At 42.7% G+C, this 17,237-nt stretch overlaps 1 protein-coding gene across 1 annotated transcript in view; it reads right to left on the reverse strand.

The window, feature by feature from the left end:
- The window catches only part of LOC144479429 (E3 ubiquitin-protein ligase MARCHF2), a 48,527-nt gene that overhangs the window by 23,378 nt on the left and 7,912 nt on the right, over positions 1 to 17,237 (reverse strand). Inside the window, exon 2 of the mRNA XM_078198081.1 lies at positions 1,962 to 2,176. Coding sequence (XP_078054207.1) covers positions 1,962 to 2,137 — 176 coding nt within the window. The 5' untranslated portion in view covers positions 2,138 to 2,176. The remainder of the gene's footprint in view (positions 1 to 1,961; positions 2,177 to 17,237) is intronic.

Raw genomic sequence — 17,237 nt, forward strand, 5'->3', positions numbered from 1 at the left:
TAAGGTATGCCTTTGTTTTTGTCTTTGTTATTTTTAATTTCCTTGTTTAGCCCCTCTTACAATCTTTCTTCTTCTCTGGAATATATTTTATTTGGCAGAAATTGAATATCATCTTAGACATCCGCCACTGCTCATCGAGTGTCCTAAATTTCAATCTTCCTGCCCAGTCCACTCGAGCCAAATTTGTCCTCATGCCTATGTAATTACCTTTGTTTAACTCCAAAAGATTAGTGTGGGAGTCCAGTTCCTCGTTCTCAAACGGAATTTGAAATTCTAGCATGCTATGATTACTCTTCACTGGCACAGTGGTTAGCACTGTTACCTCACAGCGCCAGGGACCAAGGTTCAATTCCAGCTTTGGGTGACTGTCTATGTGGAGCTTGCATATTCTCCCCATGTGGGTTTCCTCTGTATGCTTCGGTTTATTCCCACAGTCCAAAGATATGCAGGTTAGGGGGATTAGTGGGGAAAATACGTGGGGCTACAGGGTAAGCTTCGGTGCAGACTCATTGGGCTGAATGGCCTTCTTCTGCACTGTAGGGATTCTATGATGAGATCATTAATTAATTCCTCTTCATTACACAATACCAAATCCAGAATGGCCTGTTTCTTGGTTGGTTCCACAACATATTGTTCCAAAAAACAATGTAATACAGTCAATGAACTCTCCCTCAAGGCTACCATTGCCAATTTGATTAACCTAGTCAATGGGCGGCACTGTGGTTAGCACTGTTGCCTCTCAGTGCCAGGGACCCAGGTTCATTTCCGGCCTCGGATCACTGTCTGTTTACGCGTTCTCCCCTGAGTTTACGTATCTGCCCGAGTTTCCTCCGGGGGCTCCAGTTTCCTCCCATAGTTCAAAGATGAGGGGGTTAGGTTGATTGGCCATGCTAAATTGACCGTAGTGTCAGGGGCATTATCAGGGTAAATTTGTGGGGTTACAGGAATAGGGCCTGGGTGGAATTGAGGTCGGTACAGACTCAATGGGCCAAATGGCCTCCTCCTGTACTGTAGGAATTCTATGATGTGATCTATGATATGCATATGAAGGTCATCCATGATTATTGCCGTACCTTTCTTACAAACCCCCAGTATTTCTTGGTTGATACTTGGTCCCACTGTGGAACTACTGTTTGGAGACCTACAGATTATTCTCACTAGGGACTTCTTTCCCTTGCTATTTCTTATTTCTACCCAGACTGATTCCACGTCAATCGCCAGTGCCAATATCATTTCTCACTAAAACACTGATCACTACCTGTACTAACAAAGCTACACCATCTCCTTTTCCTTTCTGTCTATCCTTCCAAAACACTGAGTACTCTTGGATATTCAACTCCCAGACTTGGTCTCCTTGCAACCATGTGTTAGTAATCATCATCAAATCATACCAGTTTGTCTCTATTTGCATTGTTAACTCATTTATTTTATTCCAAATGCTTCGTGCTCTCCAATACAAAGCCTTTAAGTTTGTTCTGTTATCGAATTTCCTCACTACTGTGTGGTTTCTTGGTGCAACATGACCACTAACCTGCACTCTTCCCTTCTCCTTTAACTTTGGTTTTCAAATCTCCATGAAACTGAACCCTCCCCCACTTCGAGCAAGTTTATGGTCATCTGCCCAAATATCTGCCTTATGTGGCCCTGAGTGTTTGTGCTTTGTTTTAGCCAATATGAACTTTTTGGGAAGTTTTGTGTTAAAGGCACTATTTAAATACAAGTTGCTGCTATTGGCATCCTGATTAAAATTAGACAATTAAGAGGTATACTGCAGTTACCAGTGACTCACCATAATACGTCAAACCAACAGACAAACTTGGTTCCCAATAAAATGCAGAGAAACAAAATCCTAATTGAAAAGTACAATAGCTTCAAAGCTACGAAACATGTTTTGAAACATTGTGAACAATAAAGGACAAGTGCATTTGTAGTTTCTAATATTAACACCTCACCCGATTTACCTTTGAGTGCTTAGAGCTTTAATAACAGTTGACAGCAGACGTCCATTTTTTGCTGTTACTTGCGTGACGTACTGTGGCCGCCCCACATCAGTTGCCGCTACCGTCTTAGAAAAGGTGGCATTGCCAGTACAATCACAAAGAGATCCTGGAAGATGACAGCAGTCGCCTGTTGTCATGGCAACAAGGAGTTGATACCCTCCACATTCACGCTGCGTCTGAAATACACAATATATGTAGGAATTATCAATGTTTTCAATTAATTTAGTACAAGCTAATCACCAATGAATATGAAAAACCTTGTTAACATTTACTACACAGCCCCTGAGTATACTATGTCAATAAAGGCCATAATAACTACTATATACATGTGAAAATAAGGTTGTGAAAAGACCACTTGGAGGATCCATGTTGATCCTGCTATCAATCATTTGTAATGCTAACTCTTGGCAGAGGTAACTCTACCAAATAAACTGTAAATTTCAAGAAAAGCCCTGGGAAAACTTCCCACAGGACAGTGAGTCAATCAAGAATGAGAGACATATTAACCTTTTCTCTACTAATTTCCCATGACTAGAATTGTGCACAATTAGAAAAAGACCAATTCTATTCATAGGCAAAGACCTACCCAATTTCACTCATTCCCTCCAATAGCCCTGACGACCAAAATATATCTATCACCCATCTTGAAATTGTAAAGGTTATATTGCCTTCCTCGATAAGGCTATTCCACATACCCAACAGCCTTTGAGGAAGTTATAACTTAATTGTACATCCGTCTCTTCATTTATAACCTTGAAACCACATCCTAGAGTTTGTGTTCATATTGAACATCACTTTGGGTCGCTGTTGATCTACTTTCCTAAAGAGCAGTGAAGTCAACTTGATTAAACGTGGCAGGCCTCATTTAGAATGCTGTGCAGAGCTCCGGTCTTCATATTATGAAAAGGAGAGGAGCATTGGAAAAGGTACAAAAATGAGATTTACATAAAGGTTACCAGAAATGAGGATTACGGTTACCATGTAAGATTGGGACTCTTTGGAAAAGAATTATAGAAGGCCTGATTGAGTTCTTTCAAATTATGAATGAAATAAACAGCCTGAATGTGGAAAGAATGTTTCTACTTGTGGAAGAGTTCAAAACGAAAGGCCATAAAAACTAGATAGTTACTAACAAATCTAACAGGGAAATAAGGATACATTTCTTTATTCAGAGAGTGGTTAGAATGTGGAACTCATTACCACAGGAAATGGTTGAGGCAAATAGTTTAGATATTTTCAAAAGGAAACCAGATGAGTATGTGAGAAAAATAATCGAAAGATGGAAAGCTGAAAGGGGCTGTGATGGGATAGATGATATGGGAGGAGGCTCAGATGAAGTATCAACATCAGCAAAGACCAGCTGGGTTGAATGGCCTGTTTCAGTATTGAATATTCTATGTAAAAGGCAGTATAAACTTGGCATCAGCAGTAAAGATCTTCTAATAATCCTCCAAAATTGATCAATTTAGAAAGAAACTCCATATTTCTACCCACATGTCACACCCAGGCTGCAAAAACCTTGTAGCTTCCCCCTTTTCAGGTTTAACCATAGTTCCTTGCAATATAAAAATTACTCTATGAAATACGGATGGGGGAAGGGCAAAGATAGAGGGGGGAAAAAAGGGGACATATGCTTTTTGATACGAGTACCAAGAATCACTGCCCATCTGGAAATGGAACACAGGACACCTTTGTTGTTCCAGAGTGCAATTGTATTTTCTATCCACAAGAAGGTAAACTTATAACTACCAACAAATCTCATTAGAGTAATGGCTTCTTTAGTTCTTCGTTGCATGTAATCTGATGCATTAGAAACCCTTTTGTGTAATCAGAGAAACAGACTTTGATCTCATATGAAATGCATTATCTATCTAGTGTTTACATCCTTTAGTTTTGAACTCTCCCACAAAGTGGAAACATGCTTTCCACATCCAAGCTGCTCAATTCATTCATAATTTTAATCTATTGAAATTAAAGGAATCACTTACATTTCTGTCATAGTTGAAAGTCTTATGAAAATCATACTGCCTCAAGTGGCCCTCATGACAGAACTGGAAGTTACAGGAATACATGTTTGAATCATTGATTACGCCAACATCTGTGTAAAGCAGATGAGATAGTTTGCCTCTACCCTCCTTTTCTTTCTCCAAAAACATGAGGCAAGGTTGACACCATTGCCCACAGTTTGGCTGGTTAAATTACACCAGCTTCCTTACATGTACTAGAGCATCCCTAAATCTCAGTTTCTTGGATTAGGCATGTAGCGCTTTTCCCTCAATAGAAGCACATTGTATTAGGTACAGAGAAACCAATGGGTTTTTCACACTAACAATGGTGGGGTTCTGCATGCAGCAGACACCCAGCGACAAAAGAAACTCAAATCTTGCATTCTCTCCAGATATATCAATTCCTAATTTGGGGATATATGGTGGTGGGGAAGGTGATGTGGTGGTGATGTCCAGAGACCCAAGGAAACGTTGTGGGGAGACGGGTTCAAATCCCACCACGGCAACTGTGGGGGAATTTAAATTCAATTAATAGTTATGGAATATAAAGCTAGTCTCAGTAATGGTAACGATGACAGTCAATGATTGTTATTAAAAACCCATCCGATTCATTAATGTCCTACAGAGAAGGAAATTTGACATCCTTACTCCATCTGGCCTACATGTGATTCCACAACACAGTAATGTGGTTGACTCTAAACTACCCTCTGAAAAAGCCTAGCAAGCCAGTTAGTTCAAGGGCAATTAGGGATAATGCAACAATGCTGGTCCAGCCAGTCACACCCACATTACATAAAAGATTTTTTAAAAATCTCATTCAACAACAGGCTAACAATTTTTCAAATTAGTTTACAGCAGCCATCAGGTAAGTGAACACATCCAGACAGAATGCATTTCCCAGAAAAAAATATCTTTAACATGAATCTTTTAAAATAATTTTTCCAGCTACATCTAATGTTTTTCCTGAGAAATTGGTCAATATTAACATTCAAACAAGGAGGTTTTTGAACAATTGCAGATTTGGAAGCAGAATTCAATTGGAGTCCAAAGCAAAAGCAGACAGCCAGTTTTACAGATGAAAACTGATTTTATTTGTTACACAATGGAAACGCCCCAGTTGGAAGCTGTGTAGGAAATTGCTCACCCACTCGCACATCTGGAGGAGGTTGCAAGAGTGAGTTTAAGAAACCATAAAATGAATGTTTTTCTTAAATTTAATTCACTGCAGTATAGTCTGAGAGCAAACTGCACTTTTTGCTAACACAAAACTTAAAACAAAAATGAAAAGTTTTTTTTTATTCATTCGTGGGACATGGGTGTCAATGGCTGGCCAGCATTTATTGTGTGGAGATGCTGGCGTTGGACTGAGGTAAACACAGTAAGAAGTTTAACAACACCAGGTTAAAGTCCAACAGGTTTATTTGGTAGCAAAAGCCACACAAGCTTTCGGAGCTCCAAGCCCCTTCTTCAGGTGAGTGGGAATTCAGTTCCAGAACGTCTCTGCAGGAGTCCCTCAGGGTAGTGTCCTAGGCCCAACAATCTTTAGCTGCTTCATCAATGACCTTCCCTCCGTCATAAGGTCAGAAGTGGGGATGTTCGCCGATGATTGCAAAATGGACAGTGACAGTTTAGTTGACAGTGGGGGATTCAGTGATGGTAACACCATTGAATGTCAAGGGGTGGTTGTTAGAGTGTCTCTTATTGGTGATGGTCATTGCCTGGCAATTGTGTGGCACGAATGTTACTTGCCACTTGTCAGCCCAAGCCTGGATATTGTCCAGATCTTGTTGCATTTGAACATGGACTGCTTAAGTATTTGAGGAGGCGCGAATGTTGCTGAACATTTTGCAATCATCGGCGAACATCCCCACTTCTGACCTTATGACGGAGGGAAGGTCATTGATGAAGCAGCTAAAGATTGTTGGGCCTTGGATACTACCCTGAGGGACTCCTGCAGAGACGTTCTGGAACTGAGATGACTGATCCTCCACAACCATAACCATCTTCCTATGTACCAGGTATGACTCCAACCAACAGACAGTTTGCCCCCTGATACCCATTGATTCCAGTTTCGCCAGGGCTCCTTGATGCCACACTCAGTCGAATGCGGCCTTGATTTCAAGGGCTGTCATTCTCACCACATCTCTGGAATTCAGCTCTTTTGTCCATGTTTGGACCAAGGCTGCAATGAGGTCAGGAGCTGAGTGACCCTAGCGAAACCCAAACTGGGCGTCACTGAGCAGGTTATTGCTGAGCAGGTGCTGCTTGATAGAATGGACGATGACCCCTTCCATCACTTTACTGATGATCGAGAGTAGACTGGGCGGTAATTGGCCAGGTTGGATTTGTCCTGCTTTTTGTGTACAGGACATACCTGGGCAATTTTCCTCATTGTTGGGTAGATGCCAGTGTTGTAACTGTACTGGAAGAGCTTGGCCAGGGGAGCGGCAAGTTCTGGAGCACAAGTCTTCAATACTATTGCCGGAATGTTATCAGGACCCACTGCCTTTGCAGTATCCAGTGCCTCCAACCGTTTCTTGATATCACATGGAATGAATTGAATTGGCTGGAGGCTGGCATATGAGATGCTGGGGACCACTGGAGGAGGCCGAGATGGATCATCCACTCGGGACTTCTGGCTGAAGATTGTTGCGAATACTTCAGCCTTACCTTTTGCACTGATGTGCTGGGCTCCTCCATCATTTAGGTGCCGCACCAAAGACTGCTACATAAGATAAAGGTGCACAGTGTTACGGGTAATATATTAGCATGGATAGAGGATTGGTTAACTAACAGAAAGCAAAGAGTGGGGGTAAATGGGTGTTTTTCTGGTTGGCGATCAGTGACTAGTGGCGTGCATCAGGGATCAGTGTTGGGACCGCAATTGTTTACGACTTACATAAATGATTTGGAGTTGGGGACCAAGTGTAGTGTGTCAAAATTCGCAGATGACACTAAGATGGGTGGAAGAGCAAAGTGTGCAGAGGATGCTAAAAGTCTGCAAAGGGATATAGATAATCTAAGTGAGTGGGCGAGGGTCTGGCAGATGGAGTACAATGTTGGTAAATGTGAGGTCATCCATTTTGGTAGGAATAACAGCAAAATGGACTATTACTTAAATGGTAAAAGAATTGCAGCATGCTGCTATGCAGAGGGACCTGGGTGTCCTTGTGCAGGAAGCTCAAGGAGTTGGTTTGCAGGTGCAGCAGGTAATTAAGAAGATAAATGGAATTTTGTCCTTCGTTGCTAGAGGGATGGAGTTTAAAAACAGCGAGATTATGTTGCAGCTGTATAAGGTGCTGGTGAGGCCACACCTGGAGTAATGTGTACAGTTTTGGTCTCCTTACTTGAGAAAGGATATACTGGCACTGGAGGGGGTGCAGAGGAGATTCACTAGGTTGATTCTGGAGTTGAGAGGGTTGGCTTATGAGGAGAGACTGAGTAGACTGGGGCTATACTCATTGGAATTCAGAAGAATGAGGGGAGATCTTATAGAAACATAAGATTATGAAGGGAATAGATAAGATAGAAGCAGGGAAGTTGTTTCCATTGGTGTGTGAAACTAGAACTAGGGGGCATAACCTCAAAATAAGGGGAAGCAGATTTAAGACTGAGTTGAGGAGGAACTTCTTCACACAAAGGGTTGTGAATCTGTGGAATTCCCTGCCCAGTGAAGCAGTTGAGGCTACCTCATTGAATGTTTTTAAGGCAAGGATAGATAAATTTTTGAACAGTAAAGGAATTAAGAGTTATGGTGAGCGGGCAGGTAAGTGGAGCTGAGTCCACAAAAAGATCAGCCATGATCTTATTGAATGGCGGAGCAGGCTCGAGGGGCCAGGTGGCCTACTCCTGCTCCTAGTTCTTATGGGGATATTTGTAGAGCCGCCTCCTCCAGTGAGTTGTTTAATTGTCCACCACCATTCACGACAGGATGTGGAAGGACTGAACTTATAAGAACCATTGAACTGTATTTTACATAGTTATCTGTACTTACCTGCCCCAACCCTTGGCATCAAGTCAAACCTTAACCTCTCTCGCAAATCTTCTGCTTCCTCTGTCGAGCATTTCGATCTGTTCCACTTCTCTCAAACTCCCTTTCAAATTTCTTTGTTATCTAATAAAACTAATCCTGAGTTTCTCACAAATATATCATTCATTCCATCCTTTTATCAGCCTGTGTGTCAAGCGATGACTCGCACTCAGATGAATTTTGTGCCCTTTTCACCTGAATCCACCACCTTCCTAAACCTCTCTGACCATAAAAAAAACTCTCCCACTCATCGTCATTGACCCCCTCTTGACTTTGGTGCAAGCCTGTGGCCTTGATTACTGACCTTCGTAGACTTTCCATAGAATCCCTACAGTGCAGAAGGAAGCCATCCGACCCATCGAGTCTGTACCAACCACAGTCCCACCAGGTCCTATTCCGTTAACCCCACATATTTACCCTGCTAACCCCTGACACTAAGATCAATTTAACATTGCCAATCAACCTAACCCGCACATCTTTGGACTGTGGGAAGAAAAGGACAGGGGGAGAAAGTGCAAACTCCATACAGACAGTGACCGAGAGTGGTCCCTGGCACTGTGAGGCAGCAGTGCTAACCACTGTGCCACCGAACTCTTGTGTTAATTCCCATCCACATCGCCGTAACTTACTTCATTCCACAGCTACCCATGGAGGAAAAAAACAACTACTAATTGGCTACAAACACATGCAAAATCTCAAGTGGTTAACTTTTCACCCTCCATTTGCTCCAATACATCTGGAATCATTTAGCTGCTCAACTGTTGCCCAAAGTGAACTGCAAGCTATTGCTCAATTGGTAGCACACTCAGGTGGACACAAAAGAACCCATGGCACTATTTTGAAGAAGAGCAGGGGAATTATAGGAATATAAAGATCAAGAATAGGTCATTCAGTTCATCGAACCTGCTCCACTATTAATTAGATGATTTGAGTTCTGACTCTACTTTTTTCAATAGGGAGTATGAAACTGGTCTTGCTCTAAAATATTTAGGCTTATCATCAGCGTCAATATAGATCTTAGCTTTGGCTTACTTGATTTTTCCAAACACTTTTTGGAGGACTTTGGGGTACTTATTGATGACTGCGTACAGTCACCTGCACCCAGCTTGAAGATCTCCAGCTAGTTCAGTGTGATGTGTTCAGGGCAATCACTCCCCATAAGGCTAGGTCCTTGTTCCCATACAATGAAGAGTGGAAGTTGAGCTGACTGCTGCCTGCAGGTCACTTGAGTTGCCCCGTGTAGCTGGCCAGCCTGGCCTTTGTGTTTTCTAAATTCAAGAGCCGAATACCAGCCTGAAGGCTGGTTACAAGTCTGGTCCCTAATACGAGAGACCACAATCCTCTATCCCCTTCCATTGTTAATAGGGTGACTATTTACTAACAACTCTACCATTATGGGGGCAACATTTTGTACTGGAGATGTGATTTAATTGCATTGTCCCTGTTCCTGGCTGTGAGCCTACCGGCAAGGTACAGCTGGTACTGGCCTTGGCCTTTTTTCGAAATAACACATGTTTTGACTGTCCCTATATCTTAGCCTCGGTTGTGGTCTTCTGCAGCACTTACAATAGTCTGCTATCTGGCATCTACAACCTTCTGGAATATTCTCCCTAGTAGTCTGAAGACTGTCCCTCACCTTTCTTGGCTGCCTGATAATGCAACTCTGTGGAGAGAGAATACAGCCAACATTTCCAGTCTGGACGACCCTTTGTCAGAGCTCAAGACAAAGAAAATAGGACAAAATTTATACTCAGAGTGAAAAGGGCTTTGATTGACAAATTAATGACAACAGGACAAAGGGAATGTAAATGATGATGATGATGAAGACTAAGAATGGTGCTAAGAGCATCCATTAAGCAATTGGAATGTGTAAATGGCAGAACAAAGGTGCAGAGTTTAGGAATGCAGCAGATGGACCTAGTGGGGTGGGAAAAGAAATAAAATGGAAAGCGAGATATTAGAAGTGGAAAACTAAAAGTATAAAGTAATAAAAATGGAATAATATGAAAAGAAGAAATGAAATAAAATAAATGGAAATGGGGTGAAGGTGGAGGTTAGAGTTCATACTTGGAAGTTGTTGAACTCAATGTTCAGTCCAGAAGGCTGTAAAGTGCCAAATTGGAAGGTGAGGTGCTGTCCCCCCAGTTTACTTTGGGCTTCACTGGAACATGGCAAAAGATGTGGAGATGCCGGCGTTGGACTGGGGTAAACACAAAAGGCCAAGGATGGGCATGTGGACAGGAGAGCAGGGTGGTATGTTGAAATGGCAAGTGACAGAAAGGTCTGGGTCCTGCTTACGGACAGAGCGAAGGTCGTCCGGAAAGTGGTCACCCAGTCTGCCTTTTGTCTCCCTCCACTGCATTGGGAGCAGTGAATGCAGTCGACCAGATTAAAGGAGACGCACGTGAAACGCTGCTTCACCTGAAAAGAGTTTTTCGGCCCTGGGATGGTGAGCAGGGAGGAGATGAAGGGACAGGTGTTGCATCTTCTACGATTGCATGGGAAGATGCCGATGGCAGTGGGTGGGGTGTTGGGAGTTATGGAGGACTGGACCAGGGTGTTCTGGCCTGCTCCACTCCTCCATCACTCCCAAAACCCCACCCACCGCCATCGGCCCCTATGGAATGCTGACAGGGGGTGTGAGGGGAAGAAGTATTGGGTGGTGGCATCATGTTGGGGCTGGCAGAGAATTATCCTTTGAATGCAGAGGCTGGTGGGGTGAAAAGGGAGGACAAGGGTGACCAAACTGCCTCTGGTTTTTTTATTTGGAACTAAACGATTTAAATCTTTTAAGGGTAGTAAGGGTACCCTTACTGGTTCCTTTAAGCTAAGAGAAGATCCAAGCCGAGAGAAGATCCCTACTGTTTACTGCTTTTACACCCCTACCTCTGACCTTGTAAAATATACTGGTTTGATTTGCTTTTACAGCCATTAGTTTCTCAAAGCAGGTTTTTCCATTTATTGTACATTTAAATACTTTAATCTCCAACCTCAAAGTTTTATCTAAACCGTGAAACTAGATGACTATGATACCATCAACTGCAAGCATTACTTTGACTTCAGCAAATGTTGATTCACTCAAGACATGCCCTGTTCTCCATCCAGAATGATAAACACCAAACCCATCTATTGTTTCCATATCATGTTCTTCTTTTCAGAGAATAGTTTTCATATAAAAATCAAGAAATCATAAACAGTCATCCATCTCACTTCTGGTTGTTTTGAGCTTGTTTTGTGCAAAATGGCTGCATAACAGGAGTAACTGTACAATATAACACATTCAATTTAAAGTACTTAGAACATGTATCAAAGAAGTGACGAAGGCACAATATTAATTCAAGTTCAAACAGTCATTACAGCATAGAAGAGGCCATTCAGCCCATTGAGTCCATGTCTGCTTTCCGAAGAGCAATCCTGTCCGATACTCCATCACAGTAGTCCTGCAACTTTACTTCCCTCAAGTACCAATCCAACTTCCTTTTGAAATCATTGATCATCTCCGCTTCCACCACCTTTGTAGACAAGTGCAAATTCATTACCACTTGCTGAGTTAGAAGGTTATTCCTCACCTGCTCTGTGGCTCTTGCCCAAAACCTTAAATCTGTGCCCCAATTGTTGTACCATGAGCTAATTGGAACAGCTTTTCTTTGACTACCTTATCTAAACCTATCATAATATTGTGCACTTATATCAGATCTCCCCTCAACCTTTTTTGCTCCAAGGAGACTAACGCCAGCTTCTCCAACCTAACCTTGTAGCTAAATTCCCTTATGTCTGAAGTCTCTCTGCTAAATACTGTTTGCACCCTGTCAAGGACCCTTGCTCCTTCTAAATTAAGTTGACCAGAACTAGACACAACACTGTAGTTGCAACCTAACCAGAGCTTTAAAAGAGTTCAGCACAGCTTCCTTGCTTTTTTACTCAGTAATTCTGTTTACGAAGCCCAAGATTACATAAACTTTGCTAACTGGTCTTTCAATACATCTGCCATCTTCAACATTCAACACACTTAATACGCCCCCTCCAGTCTCTGCACCCTCTTTAGAACTGTTATTAAGAGTGTATTGCCTTTCTGTTCCTTCTGCCAAAACGCATCACCTCATACTAATCTGTATTAAATTTCATCAGTCATTTGTCTGATCATACTGCTTGCCTTTCTATATCCGCCCAATTGTAGTCTTGTTTGTCATACCTCCAAGTTTGGTGTCAAAGGCAAACTTTGAAATTTTATTCTGTATTCTAATATTCAAGTCACATATCAAAAAGCAGCAGTTCAAGTACTGACCGTTGAGAAATACCACTTTCTACCATCCTCCTGAAAATCAACCATTTACCATTAATTGCTGTTTTATGACTTAAGCCATTTTAAAAAATTCAAGCTGATACCGATACTGCACGACCCCCAACTCCCACCATGAGTCTCAATTTTGTCACCTAACCACTTATTTGATTTTTGACAAATGCTTTCTTCAAATAAGTATCGATAACATCCAATATATTGCTTTTGTTATCCATCAAAGAACTCAATTAGTCAAACATGTTCTGCCCTTTACAAATTTGTGCTGCAGCCCCTCAATTTACTCAAACCTCTCCAAGTACCTGTTGATTTTTTGCCCCGATTATTAATTCTAAAACCTTACCCACCACTGATGTAAAAATAACTTGCCTGTAGTTAGTAGGAGTGACCTTAGACACTTTCTTGAACAAGGTTGTCACTTTCCCACTTTCTAACATTCTGGCACCTCCTTCATATCCAGTGAAAATTCAAAGATTATGGCAGTACTTCTGCCATGTCCACCCTATTTCTCTTAGTAATCTTGGATACAAGCTGTCTGCCCCAGGGGACCTATCTACTCCAACATAGCCAGCCTTCAGTACAGTTTGCCCATCAATTATCTCCACCATTGCTGATTCTACGCATATTTTGTCAGCATCCTCTTCCTTAGCAAACACCGATACTTGGTAAGTATCCTAGTCTTGCCCTGCACCTCCAAGCATATATCACCTTCTTTAACCATAATAGGCTTCACCCTGACTCCTACTACCTGCTTACTATTTATATGCTGACTGAAGAACTCTATTCTCATGTTTTCTCTTTGCCAATCATATTTTTCCTTTTCACCTCATCTCTCAACTTACTGTATTTGGCTTGGTTCTGGCTTGAAGCATTCACTTAACATGCATGATGCATCTTTTTTTTGTTTTTTCACCATATTCCCTTTCTCCTTTGGCATCTAAGGCCCCGTTCCTTTTACAAAACCATAAATATGAATCAGATTTATCATTGTACTGGATCCTGGATTGGTTTGTGCAAATCTGCCTGGCCCTGACACATGCCATGATAGAAAGATTCTCCACAAGGATATAAAGTCACAGAATATCATTCTAACCAAAGATGACATTGTTATCGGTTTCATTTCATTAGAAAGACCCACACCTGAAAGGTTTAACATACAACATAGAACAGTACAGCACAGAACAGGTCATTCGGCCCACGATGTTGTGCCGAGCTTTGTCTGAAACCAAGATCAAGCTATTTCCTCCCTATCATCCCAAAGTACTCCATGTGCCTATCCAATAGCTTCTTAAATGTTCCTAAAGTTTCTGACTCCACTATCACTGCAGGCAGTCCATTCCACACCCCAACCACTCTCTGAGTAAAAAACCTACCTCGGACATCCGTCCTATATCTCCCACCATGAACCCTATAGTTATGCCCCCTAGTTACTGCTCCATTCACCCGAGGAAATAGTCTTTGAACGTTCACTCTATCTATCCCCCTCATCATCTTATAAACCTCTATCAAGTCTCCTCTCAACCTCCTCCGCTCCAAAGAGAAAAGCCCAAGTTCCCTCAACCTTTCCTCATAAGACCTACCCTCCAAACCAGGCAGCATCCTGGTAAATCTCCTTTGCACTCTTTCCAGTGTCTCCACATCCTTCTTGTAGTGAGGTGACCAGAACTGCACACAATATTCCAAATGTGGTCTCATCAAGGTCCTGTACAGTTGCAGCATAACCCCACGGCTCTTAAACTCCAACCCCCTGTTAATGAACGCCAACACACTATAGGCCTTCTTCACGGCTCTATCCACTTGAGTGACAACCTTCAGAGATCTATGGATATGAACCCCAAGATCTCTCTGTTCCTCCACATTCTTCAGAACCCTACCTTTGACCCTGTAATCCATATTTAAATTTGTCCTACCAAAATGAATCACCTTGCATTTGTCAGGGTTAAACTCCATTTGCCATTTTTCAGTCCAGCTCTGCATCCTATCTATATCTCTTTGCAGCCTACAACAGCCCTCCACCTCATCCACTACTCCACCAATCTTGGTGTCATCAGCAAATTTATTGATCCACCCTTCAGCCCCCTCCTCCAAGTCATTTATAAAAATTACAAATAGCAGAGGACCAAGCACTGATCCCTGTGGCACTCCGCTGGTAACCGGTTTCCAGTCCGAAAATTTTCCATCCACACCACCCTCTGTCTTCGATCAGACAGCCAGTTACCTATCCAATCGGCCAAACTTCCCTCTATCCCACACATCCTTACTTTCTTCATAAGCCGACCGTGGGGGACTTTATCAAACGCCTTACTAAAATCCATGTATATGACATCAACTGCACTACCTTCATCTACACACTTAGTTACCCCCTCAAAAAATTCTATCAAATTTGTGAGGCAAGACTTGCCCTTCACAAATCCATGCTGACTATCCCAGATTAAGCTGCATCTTTCTAAATGGTTGTAAATCCTATCCCTAAGGACCTTTTCCATCAACTTACCGACCACCGAAGTAAGACTAACCGGCCTATAATTACCAGGGTCAGTTCTATTCCCTTTCTTAAACAGAGGAACCACATTCGCCACTCTCCAGTCCTCTGGCACCACCCCCGTGGACAGTGAGGACGCAAAGATCAATGCCAAAGGCTCTGCTATCTCATCCCTTGCCTCCCAAAGAATCCTAGGATATACTTCATCAGGCCCAGGGGACTTATCAACTTTCAGTTTATTCAAAATGCTAGTACATCTTCCCTCCGAACATCTACTTCCTCCAGCCTATCAGCCGGTGACACCTTCTCTTCCTCAAAAACATGGCCCCTCTCCTTGGTGAACACCGAAGAAAAGTATTCATTCATCACCTCTCCTATCTCTTCTGACTCCATGCACAAATTCCCACTGCCGTCCTTGACCGGCCCCAGCCTCACCCTGGTCATTTTTTTATTCCTCACATAAGAGTAAAAAGCCTTGGGGTTTTCCTTGATCCGACCCGCCAAGGACTTCCCATGCCCCCTCCTAGCTCTCCTAAACCCCTTTTTCAGCTAATTTCTTGCTAACTTGTAACCCTCCATCGAGCCAACTGAACCTTGTTTTCTCAACCTAACATATGCTTCCTTCTTCCTCTTGACAAGACATTCCACCTCTTTTGTGAACCATGGTTCCCTCACTCTGTCATTTCCTCTCTGCCTGGTAGGGACATACCTATCAAGGACACGCAGTATTTGTTCCTTCAAAAAGTTCCACTTATCATTAGTGCCTTTGCCTGACAATTTTTGTTCCCATCCTATGCTTCCTAATTCCCGCCTGATTGCATCATAATTACCTCTCCCCCAATTGTAAACTATGCCCTGCCGTATGGCCCTCTCCATTGCAATAACAAAAGACACCGAATTGTGGTCACTATCTCCAAAGTGCTCTCCCACAACCAAATCCAACACTTGGCCCGGTTCATTTCCCATTACCAAATCCAATGTGGCCCCACCTCTTGTTGGCTTATCCACATATTGTGTCAGGAACCCCTCCTGCACACACTGCACAAAAACTGCCCCATCCGAACTATTCGACCTATAAAGGTTCCAATCAATATTTGGAAGGTTAAAGTTCCCCATGACAACTACCCTGTGACCTCCACACCTATCCATAATCTGCTTAGCAATTTCTTGCTCCACATCTCTATTACTATTTGGGGGCCTATAGTAAACTCCTAACAACGTGACCGTTCCTTTCCTATTCCTAATCTCAGCCCATATTACCTCTGTAGGCAGATCCCCTTCGAAATGACTTTCTGCAGCCGTTACACTCCTTAACAGTGCCACTCCTCCACCTCTTTTACCAGCTACCCTACACTTACTGAAACATCTATACCCCGGAACTTCCAACAACCATTCCTGTCCTTGTTCTACCCATGTCTCCGTAATGGCCACAACATCGTAGTCCCAAGTGCCAATCCACGCCCCAAGTTCACCTACCTTATTTCGGATGCTCCTTGCATTGAAGTAGACACACTTCAACCCACCTTCTTGTCTGCTGGTACCCACCTTTGACCATGATATCCTTCCCAGTACCTCACTACACTCACTGACCTCCGGACTACAACTCCTTTTCCCATCCCCCTGACAAATTAGTTTAAACCCCCCCGAAGAGCCGTAGCAAATTTCCCTCCCAGGATATTGGTGCCCCTCTGGTTCAGGTGCACCCCGTCCTGTTGGTACAGGTCCCACCTTCCCCAGAAAGTGTTCCAATTATCCACATATTATCATTATCCAAATTATCCATTTTTTTTTTACAAGCAGTGGCACCATTCCACTGTCTAAACAACGGTAGGAAAAAGTCAGCATTAGTGTTATTACTACAATTACAATATAGGAAACTACTGTATCGGAGTAGTTCAGATCAAAAGATCCGGGATATAGCGTCACAGTGGCCAGCACTGTTGCCTCACAGTGCCAGGGACCCGGGTTCGATTCCCGACTTGGGTCACTGTCCGTGTGGAGTTTGCATGTTCTCCCCATGTCTGCATGGGTTTCCTCCGGGTGCTCCAGTTTCCTCCCACAGTCCAAAGATGTGCAGGAAATTGACCCTAGTTTCAGGGGGATTAGAAGGTAAATATGTGGGATTACAGGGATAGGGTGGGATTGTTGTCGGTGCAGGCTTGATGGGCTGAATGGCCTCTTTCTGTACTGTAGAGATTTATGATTCTATGATACAGTCAGACAGAATTCTGTTTGTACAACATCCAGTACATATTTTCCAATGCACAGTCATAACATTGGAATGGTTATCTAAAAGAAAACTGAAATCCAGGGGCAGTTAAGAGTTGAAAATAAAGAGGAGAATACTTGAAAAAGTGCTATTCCACAATAAATTCATACAGGTTCATATTATGCATAAACCCAATAGATTCAGTCTTGATGA

This window comes from Mustelus asterias, chromosome 26 (assembly GCF_964213995.1).
Source record: "Mustelus asterias chromosome 26, sMusAst1.hap1.1, whole genome shotgun sequence".
NCBI lineage: Eukaryota > Metazoa > Chordata > Chondrichthyes > Carcharhiniformes > Triakidae > Mustelus > Mustelus asterias.